The sequence below is a fragment of the Xyrauchen texanus genome, chromosome 12, assembly GCF_025860055.1.
Source record: "Xyrauchen texanus isolate HMW12.3.18 chromosome 12, RBS_HiC_50CHRs, whole genome shotgun sequence".
In the NCBI taxonomy this organism is placed as follows: domain Eukaryota; kingdom Metazoa; phylum Chordata; class Actinopteri; order Cypriniformes; family Catostomidae; genus Xyrauchen; species Xyrauchen texanus.
The window spans coordinates 40,495,704-40,509,071 of NC_068287.1; the positions used below are offsets into that span (position 1 = coordinate 40,495,704).

A 13,368-nucleotide genomic window follows, 5' to 3' on the forward strand; every position below is an offset into this window, starting at 1 on the left:
TGTATATTTGTGGATATTTTTATGGTCTGCACATGGTCTGCACTTATATAGCGCCTTTTTAACCTTAACGGTATGCAAAGTGCTTTACACTGTGTCTCATTCACCCATTCACACACACATTCATACACCAATGGCGGCAGAACTGCCATGCAAGGTGCCACTGGGAGCAACTTGGGGTTCAGTGTCTTGCCCAAGGACACTTCGGCATGTGGAGTCGTGTGGGCACCAACCCTGCGATTAGTGGCCGACCTGCTCTACCAATGGAGCCACAGCTGCCCACAATGGGGTTGGCAAGAAAAAAGTCACAGTTTATACAGTTTTAGAATAACAGGAAGTGAAGTTATTTCTGAAATAAGTTTGTGGTCCCTCGCAATTATGTTGCATTCCTAAGTACTAAAACTTTAGTTTTCCATACTAAAGTAAAACCAGGATTTTTTCATGTTTATTTGTTTGTTTTGGTGGAAACCATGGTTTTAAAATCAATGGTACTTGTACCAGTAAAAAAACTTGTTTATTATTATATATTATTAATAATATAGTAGTTTTATGTTTATTACAATAGGTTTACGATTAATATCTTGGTTGAAAAATGATGATTGTAGTAAAATCATGGTAAATATCTGGTTACTATGGTTTTACTACAAATGCAGTAGTATAACATCAACTATGTTTACTGTAGTAAAACCATGGTTCATATTCAACAGGGAAGAATAAATCTATTGCAAGGGACCCGAAAATACTTGTGAGGGAACGCAAAACATATATGAATCATTATGAGATAATGCTTGAGTGATATGAGTGTACTTTAAATCTGAAAATGTGCATCATCTTTTTGTTAAGTGTTGTTTTACAGGGCAGCTCCCTTGTAAACGGCTGGACTATGAGTATAGTGGAGCTCATTTGGTTTGTTTGCTTACAGTAACCATTTCCTCCTAGCCAAAGGAAAACTGAATTAATCACATGAGCAAATAGTGCATTGTGTTCCTTATAGTCCTACATCTTTGAGTGTTCAACCACGTCTCCATTACTTCAGCACTCATTCCTATGTTTTGAAAAGATTCAGTTACCTCTTACCCAGAGATTGAAAAAAAAAAAGTTGGGCATGTGTTGTTTATGAAGACACTCTTGTTTTCAATAATATGTAGTAAGGGCTGTCTTTTATTGAAGCAGCAGATAATCATCTTTTTATTGTCGCCAGTGGTATATTTTTATACAGAACCCAAACTTAGGGGGTTGGAAACAAGTTATTTGCTTTGTTATATGAAATGAAGTTTGCCAAACCTGTATTTGAAGAAGAACAAATTCTCACCAAACTTGTTTTTAAGTAAAGTTTACTGTATGGCTATATCTTAAGTGAATATATTTTGACTAACAATTTTTCTTCCAAAAAAGACAAAAGGGATTTTTCATTAGATGTTATCACAAATGCATCATATAAGTAGATGTTTTATGCTTTATATGTTGAAATCAAGTTTATTAAATGCTCAGTTCTGTATTTGAAATCTTGAGGCTTGTTATTTTGTAAATTTTTGTTATATCAAAATCATTCACTAGTTCTATAAGTACAGGATCATAGTAAGTGATGTATTTTGGACTGGTTTGTCCAGCTGCAAACATTTCTGACATAATTTATATACCTCATAATTTCTTCATATTATGTTAAGAAACCAATGAATAGAAATAGTTGAATTGACATTGTTAAACGATATAGCAATGTGCAACAACTCAAATGTCAGTGTTGATGTGTCATTTCCTCTAAATTTAAATGAAAACAGGACATTTTAACAGTGATTTTGTAAGAGAGCAATAAGATAACATTAATCCTAGTCTGGCCACATAAATAAAAAGTGTTTTTATGAATTGTGTTCTGACATAAACTATCATATGAGGTTGCCACCAGACTGTTTAAGGCTCATTGATGAATGTCTTCCAAGCATAATAATCTCTCAAACAGAAACTCAACTCAAACTCAAACCGAAACTCAACTCAAACAGAAACTCAACTCAAACAGAAACGTCTAGGTTACAGATATAACCTGGGTGTGATAGGCCAATTAAATAGTGTCCACTACCGATTCGGAAAGCTTCTGTTTGGAGACAGCGTTCCCTTTCCGCTGTCCCCAAAGCAGACAAAGAGCTGCTCAGTACGTCTAAAGCTCTGCGTGCAGTCCAAGTAGGTACGCAAAGCACATTCCGGACACAGCAACTAAGGGGCTGGGTCTGCCTCCTCCCGGGGCAGCGCTTGCAGGTTCACTACCTGGTCTCTGAAGGTGTGGTAGGAACCTTGGGCATGTAGCTCGGTCACGGTCTTAGGATCACGTGCGTCTCTGCCGGACCGAACTCCAGGCAAGTGTCGCTAACAGAGAACGCTTGCAGGTCCCCGACCCTCTTGATGGAGGCAAGCGCGATTAGCAGGGCAGTCTTTAGAGAGAGGGCCCTGAGTCCAACTTATTCTAGAGGCTCGAAGGGGGGTCTCTGAAGGACTGTAAGGACCACTGAGAGATCCCAGGAGGGGAACAGGCTTGGCCGGGAAGGATTTAACCTCCGGGCGCCTCTTAGGAACCTGATGATCGTGCTTACAGGTCTACCTGGGCCTCGCTGAATCATTCCCAAATCAGCTGGACCAACTGGGGGTGAAGCCTCCACTCTCCGCCGGGCCAGCGTTGTAGTGACAGCACGTCCGCTATCACATTGAGGTCGCCGGGGATGTGACTTGAGTCGCAGCTGGCTCTAAAGGAGGAGACGACGGGCAAGTCGCGGCATGTGACGGGAGCGTACGCCGCCTTGGCGATTTATGTGCGCTACCACGGTGGTGCTGTCTGACCTGATTAGGACATGTTTGTCTTGAACTAATGGGAGAAACTTCCGCAGGGCAAAGAAAACAGTCAGCAACTCTAGGCAATTGATGTGCCAGCACAGCGGGGCACCTTTCCAATGACCCGCGGCTGCACAACCATTGCACACGGCGCACCAGCCCGATCTGGAGGTGTCGGTCGTGACCAGGACACGTCGGGACACCTGCTGCAGGGACACTCCTGCCCGTAAAAAGCAGAGGTCTGTCCAGGGTTTGAATGTTTGACAGCAGGTGGGGGTGGTTGTTACGGTGTGTGCCGTGGCGCCATGCTCGTCTCGGGACTCAAGTCTGAAGCCAGTGCTGAAGCGGTCTCGTATGCCGAAGGCGGCAGCCCAGGGGAGTCATCAGCGTCAGACGGCGCGCTCTCCAATGCAGTGGCGAGCTCATCCACCTCGAGCTCTAAAGGATAGGCAGGCTGGCTGTAAGGCGAGCTGCTGTTGCCTCGAGCACGGATGGGAGTCAACGAGCGTACCGGGGGGAGGGTGGTCCGAGGGGGCGTACCCGGCAGAGCTGCACCCGCTGCCGTCCCCAGTTCACCTCCATCGCCAGCCGCAACGTCCTCAATCCCGTGGGAAGGAGCGATGCGGGGGGCTTTCGGTTGAAAGCGAGCCACAACCGCAACGTTGCCATGGTCGTGTTCTCGCAGTGAGAACATGAACCATCCACAAACGCTGCCTCAGTGTGATCGCAAACTAGACACCTGAAACAACACCTGTGGCCATCTGAAGAGCACTCTACCGCATCCAGGAACTACGCACGGGCGGAAGGGCATCTTTACAAAGACGCGTCCTGAAAAGGACGTTCAACACCAGCTGCGTATTGCTCTTTTAGAGAAAATAACTATTTTATAAAAACTCTTTTAGTTTTTGCGCTGTTGAAGCGCCCAGGGGCAAACTGCACTGTCGTGCAGAGAATGGAGAAAGCCGCTGAAGTGCGGCATAGATCGAACAGCAGGCAAAGCGTCAGAGGTAACAGGAACAGGTGTGTAACTCGCAGCTGACTGCAACACGACCATCGGCTCCGAAGAAAATTTCTGAATGAACTCGTCGTATTTGCCCGATTTTATACCGGGGTATGCAAATACTGTCTGCCTAATTCCCATTGGCCTTTTTTCATAGATCAGAGGCATATGCGGTGCTCAAGAGAGACACCTAGTGTTGCTTCTTTGACACAACGTCGAAATGAGCGACAGACGGGGAACTCAAACTCAACCAGAAACTTAACCCAAATGTAGAAAAAACATTCTGATTCAGGGATGCAAACCACTCACCTTCCAGCTAAAGTCAGCTTTTCAGAAGTTAATTTGCCTAAATTGTTTGGCGAAATTTTAAACACTTGATTAAAATTACTTGAAAGGGTTTATTTAAATAAATATTCCTGGTTCAATACAAGTTAAGCTCAAATGACAGCATTTGTGGGACAATGTTGATTACCACGAAAATGTATTATGACTTGCCCCTACTAAAAATAGCACATATCTGGGTTCCAGTGAGGCACTTGCAATGGAAGTGAACAGGGTCAATCCATAAACATTAAAATACTCAAATTATAGCCACAAGAAGTAAACAATATGTGTGTTAACATGATTTTAGTGTGATAAAATGTAACCTTTTAAAACTATAAAACTGATAAAAACTAACCTTTTCTTTGTAAAGTTATAGCAAATTTTCCAACTTCATTGCCATGATGATGTAATGTCAACAAACCCTAAAATTACTGTAAAAACAATGATTTAAACAACTTTACAGCTCAAATAATGTATGAGTTTTAACAGTAGAATAAATTTGAGTACTTTTATAAAATTATAATCTTCACATTTCTGCCTTGAAATGCTCCAAAAAATGGCCTCCATACGATTCCATTGTAAAAGCCTCAATGTAACCTCGATTTTTCCTTTTTTTCTTGGCAAACAAATCAACAGATATTATACATCAGGAACACCTGCTATGACTTTCTTTCATTTTTCACTGCTCACGAGTCCCTGCAGATTGCAAAAGTTAGTTGCACTTTTCTGTTTTATATCCAGTCATGCACTGGAGTCCCTGTGTTTTACCATGCATGTTAATTTAAACAAATGCCAATGCGACCAGGATAGATCTGAATTGTGGAATTTGTGACTGAAGCTATCAAGTATATTTTTTTTATTCACATAATCTGGGCAGTCGCGGCACGAGGACGTAGAACGCATCTATTGCGAGCTTTGAGACGTGAGAGAACTACTGACATTCACACCAGTGGCAGAATTAATATCATCACACCAGTGAGGTTTTGCAGGATTGGTGACACGATAAAAGAATAAAGTCTGTATGTAATGTTCTCTATGTTTATTACTGTGTTAAAATTATGCCCCAAATAAACAACAAATGTTGACGGAGTAAAACGACTCTCACGAGCCGTCAGACTTTTTTTTACAGCTCTTGAGGAAAAAACAAAATGATAAATGTCCTTTGTCTGTCACCGTAGTACCGAGTTCTTGGCTGTTTCTCATTGTGTGTTCTTTTGTGTTCTTGCATTCTCGTGGGCTCTTTCCACGTCATAATCCACTGCCGAAGTTCGATTCCAATCCTCAAGAACGCAAGTACCGAGAACGCAGGAAATTACCCGGATGTGTCATTGAAATCGACGATGCATCGTATGGTGACTTATGGGCAAGAACTCTGTACTACATTGGCAGAAGAAGGACATTTATCGTTGAGTTTTTTTTCCTCAATTGAAAAGCTTTTTTTTGGGGGCATCATTTTAAAACAGTAATAAACATGGACAGACTTTATTCTTTCAACGTGTCACCAGTCCTTCAAAACCTCACTGGTGTGATGATATTAATGACGTCACTGGCGTGATAATGCCAGTAGTCCTCTCACTGGTGCTGTGACAGTTATTTGTGCAACAGGAAGATCACATCTCAAAGCTCGCAATAGATGTGTTCTATGTCCTTCCTGATTTGTTCTTCCAAGGTAGCTGTAATGGTATCAATGGAAAGGAGGAGGCGAGAACCGGCTTTTCAATATAAATAATAGTTTAATGATAAACTTAAAAGACAACATAAACACACAAATGTTGGACATGTCCATAAACAATCTCTCTCTCCTGCACGATCCTCTGCAGTCGACCTTTATCCCTCACGGTGGCATAATTAGCCTAATGTAGGATCACGACCCGGCCCCGCCCTCCGCCCTGCCACAGTAGCATAGCAAGACTGGTCTTCATGCAAGTCCTTTCTCTGCATTCTTAGAATTGAGAAACACCCCTTGCCCACAAGTCACCAAACGACGCATCGTTGATTTCAAGGACACGTCCTTGCGTTCTTAAGGATTGGAATTGAACCGTAAGTGGATGATGACATAGAACGAGTCCACAAGAACGTAGGAACTCAAAAGAACGCACATTGAGAAACAGTCAGTTACACTCACACAGTTCAGGACAGCAATCTGGATGGATGTTTATCTGTCATCCATTTGTCGAAGTTGTTTACCTCCTATAATGTTTGAATATGTTTTCTAGTAGGGTTATTCAAGCTAATATTGCTTGTCATGCTTGTATGAACTGTGACATACTAATAATTATTACTCGTGAAACTTCTTATAACTATCATATTGCATATTTAAGCATATTATTTTCATGTGTAATCAAGTATATTTTATCCCCATCATTACTGAATCTTGTTTTATGATTTTAGTTTACGGTGTTATTGTATGCATTGCATAGACATGCTATTATAGTATTACGGTTCACTTGCATTAGCAACTGAGGCTGTACAATATAATATCCAAATAATAAAGTCTTCTTTTGAACTCATATCAGCCATATCATGAAGTTTCACCTCTTAAATGTATAAGTATAATACAATACAAACATTAATAGTAGATAAAACACTTGAATAGTCACATTAAAATATACTGGTAGTGATTGAGTCATCTGTTCTCTATGTAAAAGCTCTCTGAGTGCAGTGTCAGAAAAGTGTTTTAAGTGTAAAATTCATTCATTCAAAATATGTGAATATGAGTGTTCATCTTCATCAAAGCAAGTAATATTTCAGTTTTAAATGTTTTCTTGTATAACGTAATATCAGCATGAAAATAGCACATTATGTCTCCGGCTCTGAATATCTCCCAGTCATGATCACACACACAGACGATGTCAAGGTAACCTCAAATAATGAGATTCATCCACCAGAAGAACTGTGTCAAAACACGACTTACGTAATGTGTTCTTCCACAAATTGCTTGCAATTTTAAGTTTCAACCACAGATGCCGCCAGAGAGCACAAAGTTACATAGTGCAGCTTTAAATAGGGATTAGAAGAACCATGCTTATTTAAAGGAATATATTATATAAAAAATAAAAAAAAAAAATAAAAAAAAAAATGAAATAGCCACATTGTAAATGCAAATGTATCACACACAGCCTAATCTGCGTATTTGTATAAAAAATAAAAAATTAAAAGCACAGATAAAGCCTGTAATAACATAATTCTTGTAAGCAAATAATTGCAATCATTATTGTAGCTCTCAACTAGCACCACAAATTAAACATTGTGTTAATAAACTTTTGACAAAAGGGTTAAATGACCAAAAACAGCTTCAGCCCACAATTATTAAAACAATAACAATTGTTGAATACTTTCCGATCTTAAACGGGTAAAGTAACAACACAAACACGTGTAGTCACATAAAGCAACGTTTTATTTTGATAGATGGCAAGTGAATAAGATGAATGTTCATTTTCCCGTTACTCAGATGGGGGCGCTTTCTTCCAGATAAGTTGAGAACGTGTCTTCAGCATCACTAGAATCGTTCATGCACTCTCACTCTCACGTGCGCGCGCACAGACCACCAGCAGCAGCAGCAGGTGCATCCGCGCGCATCTCGCTGCCTGTAGAAATAAAGTTTATAACCGATTGCATCAGTCAAACTGCATTTTGATTCTCCGTATAGAGCAAACCTGGAACGTTTTGATCCACTTTGAACTTCTAGCTTGTTGTGGAGCTCGGAAGCATGGAGAAGGGACGAAGCACTCCGAAACAGTACGGATCTCTGGAGCAAACGGAACCCTGTGGGGACTCATCCAAACACGGTAAGAAAGAATATTATAATAAACATACAAGTTAACAATGAATCGAGACCACCCAAAAAATAAACATTTTGATTAATATTGTTCTTATTAATTAACACACTGGACTAGATAACTTCAAGCTATGTGCAATTTAAGATGTGAAGGGGTAATGATTTAAACACTTAAATGAGTGTTTGCATTAAATATACTGCCTTGCACTTGTTTATGCGAGGAATGTGCATGATTTGGCCCACATTTATGCAAATTAAGAAAAATATAAAATTCTATATAAAGTCACTGTATTGCTGGTTAAGAAAAAGCTGCAGGTTTCTTTTAATGGCTTTCATCTCTATACAGCCATCCAAAGTATAGGCTAAAATAAGTGAGGTCAGATTGTTTTCTCTGAGCTGACAAGAAAGAAAAAAAATCTTCCAACAGACAGCCCTGGAGGGACCTGAATGATTCCCATTGGATCTTATTTAACAATAAATACGTATTTGTATGGCTGTTAATCAATTAAATGAAATGAAATAAAAATCTAATTTATTACATGGTGTGCCGATATATATATACACACACACACACACACACACACACTGATCAGACACAACATTAAAACCGCCTGCCTAATATCATGTAGGTCCCCATCATGCCGCCAAAACAGCTCTGACCTGTTGAGGCATGGACTCCACAAGACCTCTGAAGGTGTCCTGTTGTATCTGGCTTCAAGACATTAGCAGCAGATCCTTTAAGTCCTGTAAGTTGCAAGGTGGGGCCTCCATGAATCGGACATGTTAGTCCAGCACATGCCATTGATGCATCCCATGGTGGGTCATGTGTCTGTGGGAGAGTGGTAAGCCTCGTCAGCTGGGATGTGATTACTCTAACACCTGTCTCTCATTATAGTGATGGCGGAGGGAGACTTGATAAGGCACGCCAGAGCCTCCAATGTGTTGTTTATTTGCATATTATTGAACCACACCAATCCATTTTGCAATTGAATATGTCAGTCAGTCCAAGATTTATTATGAGGGCTTGTCTAAGGACACGTTAATGTACACCTGTGTCAGATGGATGCTTTTGGAGCATCTCACTTTGGTTGCATAGCGTTATAAACATGCCGTTTTAGGTCGCTGTGTCAAATTAAACTTAGTGTAATACTTAGAAACACGTCTTGAGATCCCTAAGTTTGTGTCACTTTTCCTTAAAATATGTTCTATGTATAGTTCACCCAACTTCATCATTTATTGCGAGAAATCAGCGTATTGTGAGAAAGTAGCGTTCCCGTTTACATGCACTGTTTAAGCGGTATACTCTACTCCCGTATATGTGCGACTCGGTCAGTAAGCCGCTTTCACCACAGCAACGTAATTTCCCTGCAACGCTTCTGTAAATAACAAACATAGTATCCGAAGAAGACTTGACTATTTTATTCCCTATTGCTTTGCTTTATTTCCAGATATTCCAGAGTTGTTGTTATGTTTGTTTCCTTAACTTCTTTTGCGACCTGCAGTGGGAATGCACTGCAATAGTGGGATTTCCCCTCTTATGGAAAACTCTGGGATTCCCCCGATGTATGAGCACATATTCGCAAATCTAAGGGGCCATCGATATTTTAAATTGGTGTGTGTAATTGTGTATTTTAGTTTATAAAGTATATGCTTTTCCCACTGTACTCCCAGAAATGTTGAATTCTTTCCATTTTGTTGACTTGTTGTTGGGATCCATCGTATGACGTTTGTTATCCGGTCTGTTCACGCACATGCACACTCTTCAAAAACCTGTTACAACAGCACTTATGCGTTTACATGACCACATAAGCCATGTTTTCCAGGAGAAACATGGGTGTGTTAAACCACTTCCTATTAATCCCTTAAAGAGCATAAGGAAATCTGCATCCTTGTTTACATGACGTTTCAGAATCCCACCAACTACAAAAAAACCCCTCAAATAAACCGTTTTCTTAAGTGCATGTAAATGTGTTCAGTGTAGGGTGTAATCCAATTACAAAGAAATTAGTTAGTGTAACGTAATTTCTTCTTAAGTAAAAAGGTAGTTTAATGCATTACATTTAAAATGATTGTAATCAGATTACAGTTAAGTACTACCTTTAAGTACATTATAGGGTTTATTTCTAGTATATTATTCATGTATAATACATGAATTATGGCCCTGTAACGAGTCATTGTGAAGGAGAAATGTGAGGTGATGTGTGTATGACGTGTGTGTAACAATGAACAAGACAGCAATATAGACATTATTTTGTATTTGTAGAGTGTGTTTTAGTAAATTATTTAAAAGTAAAGTGATTACTTTTCAATGAAGTAATTAGTAAAGTAATCTGGTAACAATTTAGAGAAATAATTAGTATTCATAGTGGATTACTATTTTTAAATAACTTACCCAACACCGGTCTCCATTCAATTCCATTGCATCTCTTTTCCATACAAGGAAAATGACGGGTGACAGAAGCTGTCTTAACACATTATTTTGTGTTCCACAGAAGAAAGTCACATGGGTTTGGAACAACATCATTGTGAGTGAATGATGTCAACCTTTTTGGTGAACTATTCCTTTAGAGGACGCAATACACAATTTATAGGGTTACAGATTGGTTATATAAAGCAAAACATTTTTTCCAGGTAAATATGATAAATCATTCGCACAGGGGGTGTTCTGTTTAATTAACCATAGTTAGTGAGATTTTGTGTGATTGTCAGTAGTGGAAGATTAACATTGAGCCATCACAGTCAGAGGTGTTGCCCGACCCAGAATCAATAGACGTGTTGTTGTTCATGTCTGGACTGTGTGGTTTATAATGCTATGCCTAATGATAATCTGTCATGTATTTGCAAGAATAAACAGAATAGATATAGCCCACAATGACCTTGAGCTCATTCATTTCTGCATGCAATTATTATTGTCTCACTAGTATCCCTAGTTGTAGCTCCTAACTAGCATAATGAATTCTGGTACAAATTGACACCTTGTGTAACATGTCTCATTAGCATTTTGAGTGTGAAATCCCAGGTTCAGCCTAATAGACGCTGAAAAAAAGTGAAGCTGTCAAAGTTGAGTAGAGTCTCATCTCTGTCTCGCTTCCAGAGAAACAGTAATTGCAATAATAAAGTTTGCTGTCAACATGAGTTAAAAAGAAAATAAGGCAACAACATAGAGATGAAGAATTACATAGAGACCAAAGTATTTAAAGGGATAGTTACCCAATAATGAAAATTCTGACATCACATTCACGTTGTTCCAAGCTTTCTGTGTTCTGTGGAAGGCAAATATAGATGTTAGGCAGAATGTTAGCCTCAGTCACCATTCACTGTCATTGCGTCTTTTTTCCATACAGTGAAAGTGAATGGTGACTGAGGCTAACATTCTGCAATGATGACAGAATTTTCTTTTTGGGGTACACTCTTTTTCTTTACATTTACATGGCTCAGGTGGTAGAGTGGTTAGCTGCCAATCGCAGGGTTAGTGGTTTGATTCCCAGCCCACACGACTTCACATGCCGAAGTGTCCTTGGGCAAGACACTGAACCCCAAGTTGCTCCCAATGGCAGTCTAGTGCCTTGCGTGGCAGCTCTGCCATTACATTTTTACATTTATGCATTTGGCAGACGCTTTTATCCAAAGGACAATGCCCCCCGGAGCAACCTGGAGTTAAGTGCCTTGCTCAAGGACACAATGGTGGTGGCTGTGGGGATCGAACCAGTGACCTTCTGATTACCAGTTTACCAGTTATGTGGTTTAGACCACTACACCACCACCACAACGGTGGTTTGGTAACCTTTAAGGTTAAAAAAAGCGCTATATAAGTGCAGACCCATTACCATTTACCAATATAAGGCTAGACCTACAGTATATGTCACAATGCCAACAATAACTGTTTTGTGCAGGGAGTCTCAACTCATTGCTGTAATGTATACATTTAGCAACAGTTATACACAGCGTATGTAAGCTTTGATATTGCAAACCTCAAAAAACAAAGCACAGATCACATTGTTGAACACATTTGTGATAGTTTACAAGCTACTAAAGACAGAGCAGCTAACGGATCCTTATTTCAGTCTTAACCATGTCAGAAAGTAATGAGGATTTAAGGCAAAACTGCCCCTGTAATTTCTCTGTGGAATAAAACAAATGGGATCTTATTATTCAGATTGGATATTGGACAAGAAAGAACACTGTATTTTTATGTGGTTCTAGCGGGTTTGAGTCAAAGCCTGAGCTTAAAAATAAAGTCTGTGGAGACACCTGAAGACCACAGTTCTCATTAACTCATACAGGATCTACCTTGAAGAGTGTGAACCCCCCAAAAAAGCTGCTAGAAGTCATTAAACCGCAACAATTCTTTAAGTCTGACTGAAGTAGTTTTTTCTCTATGTGCAATGACATTTTCACTAGCCATAAACAAATTAGGACAAAAAAACACAGTTTTCCTCACATGTTTTGGGGTTTTGCTTGATAACAAGGCCAGACTGAGTGTGCCGCAGTTCATTGATATTGTATGAGCAGTGGGTGGGCTGGCGGGAGAGGCGCATGGTTTTAAATGATATCAGAAGGCTGAGGGTTAGATACAATGACCCAGAGACCATAGTCAGTGACAAGGACGTTTCGTGCTGAAATACTGCATGCATAAGTGGCGCAAGCATTTCATTCTCAGCACATGCCCAGATCAAATCAGAGTATCTTGCAGTCCTTCTCTTGATTTATTACCCCTGTTTTCCATCCCTTTTTTTCCCCCCTTGTGATGTGGATGTGTTTTGTTTCTACGTCTTTCCACGCTGACTGTCAGGCAATTAAAAGCCAATATCTGCTCAGCGCTGTGAGGTGAGTCATAGCTAATAGCGTTTCCTAGGGCAGAGAGAGACATTGTAGGAAAAAGGGCATTGAGTTCTATCGATTGAGTGATAAATGATGTACCTTATATCTTTACAGTTTTAGAAAGATGTCAGTATCATCGCTTCTTTGAGCAAGTGCTGTACACCATAGGGTAGTTACTAAAATACACTCTGTAGTGCTTTCAACCAGCATTTGTTTAGCATGCTAACATTCACTTTCACTAGTTAGTACATAAAGAAATAAAAGAGATTTATTTAAGTTACCTTGACGTGGCTAATTATGTTGGGCTTACCCAATTCTGCTAGGTTCTTTCTACACAAACGGTTTGAGTTGAGATTACATAGTCATATTAAGTTAAGAAAACTCATGTTTCAAACTCATGTCAGCCAAAGAGCTATTTTTTTAATGTGGGTTTCCTGTGTTTAAGGGATAGTTCATCTAACGATGAAAATTCTGTCATTGTTTACTCACCCTCATGTCGTTCAAAACCCATCTGACTTACATTCTTCTGTGGAAAACAAATGGTGCTACGCAGAATGTTACAGTGCAGTCACCTTCGCATTTATTGCGTCTTTCTTTCATGCAATGAAAGTGAATGGGGACTGAAGCTTTC

The 13,368-nt window shown here is 39.9% G+C and overlaps 1 protein-coding gene across 1 annotated transcript in view; it reads left to right on the forward strand.

The window, feature by feature from the left end:
* The first annotated feature begins 7,847 nt into the window (after positions 1–7,847).
* Positions 7,848–13,368, forward strand: part of LOC127653420 (bMERB domain-containing protein 1-like) — a 24,867-nt gene continuing 19,346 nt past the window's right edge. Inside the window, exon 1 of the mRNA XM_052140105.1 lies at positions 7,848–7,926. Within this exon, the coding sequence (XP_051996065.1) occupies positions 7,848–7,926 (79 nt within the window). The remainder of the gene's footprint in view (positions 7,927–13,368) is intronic.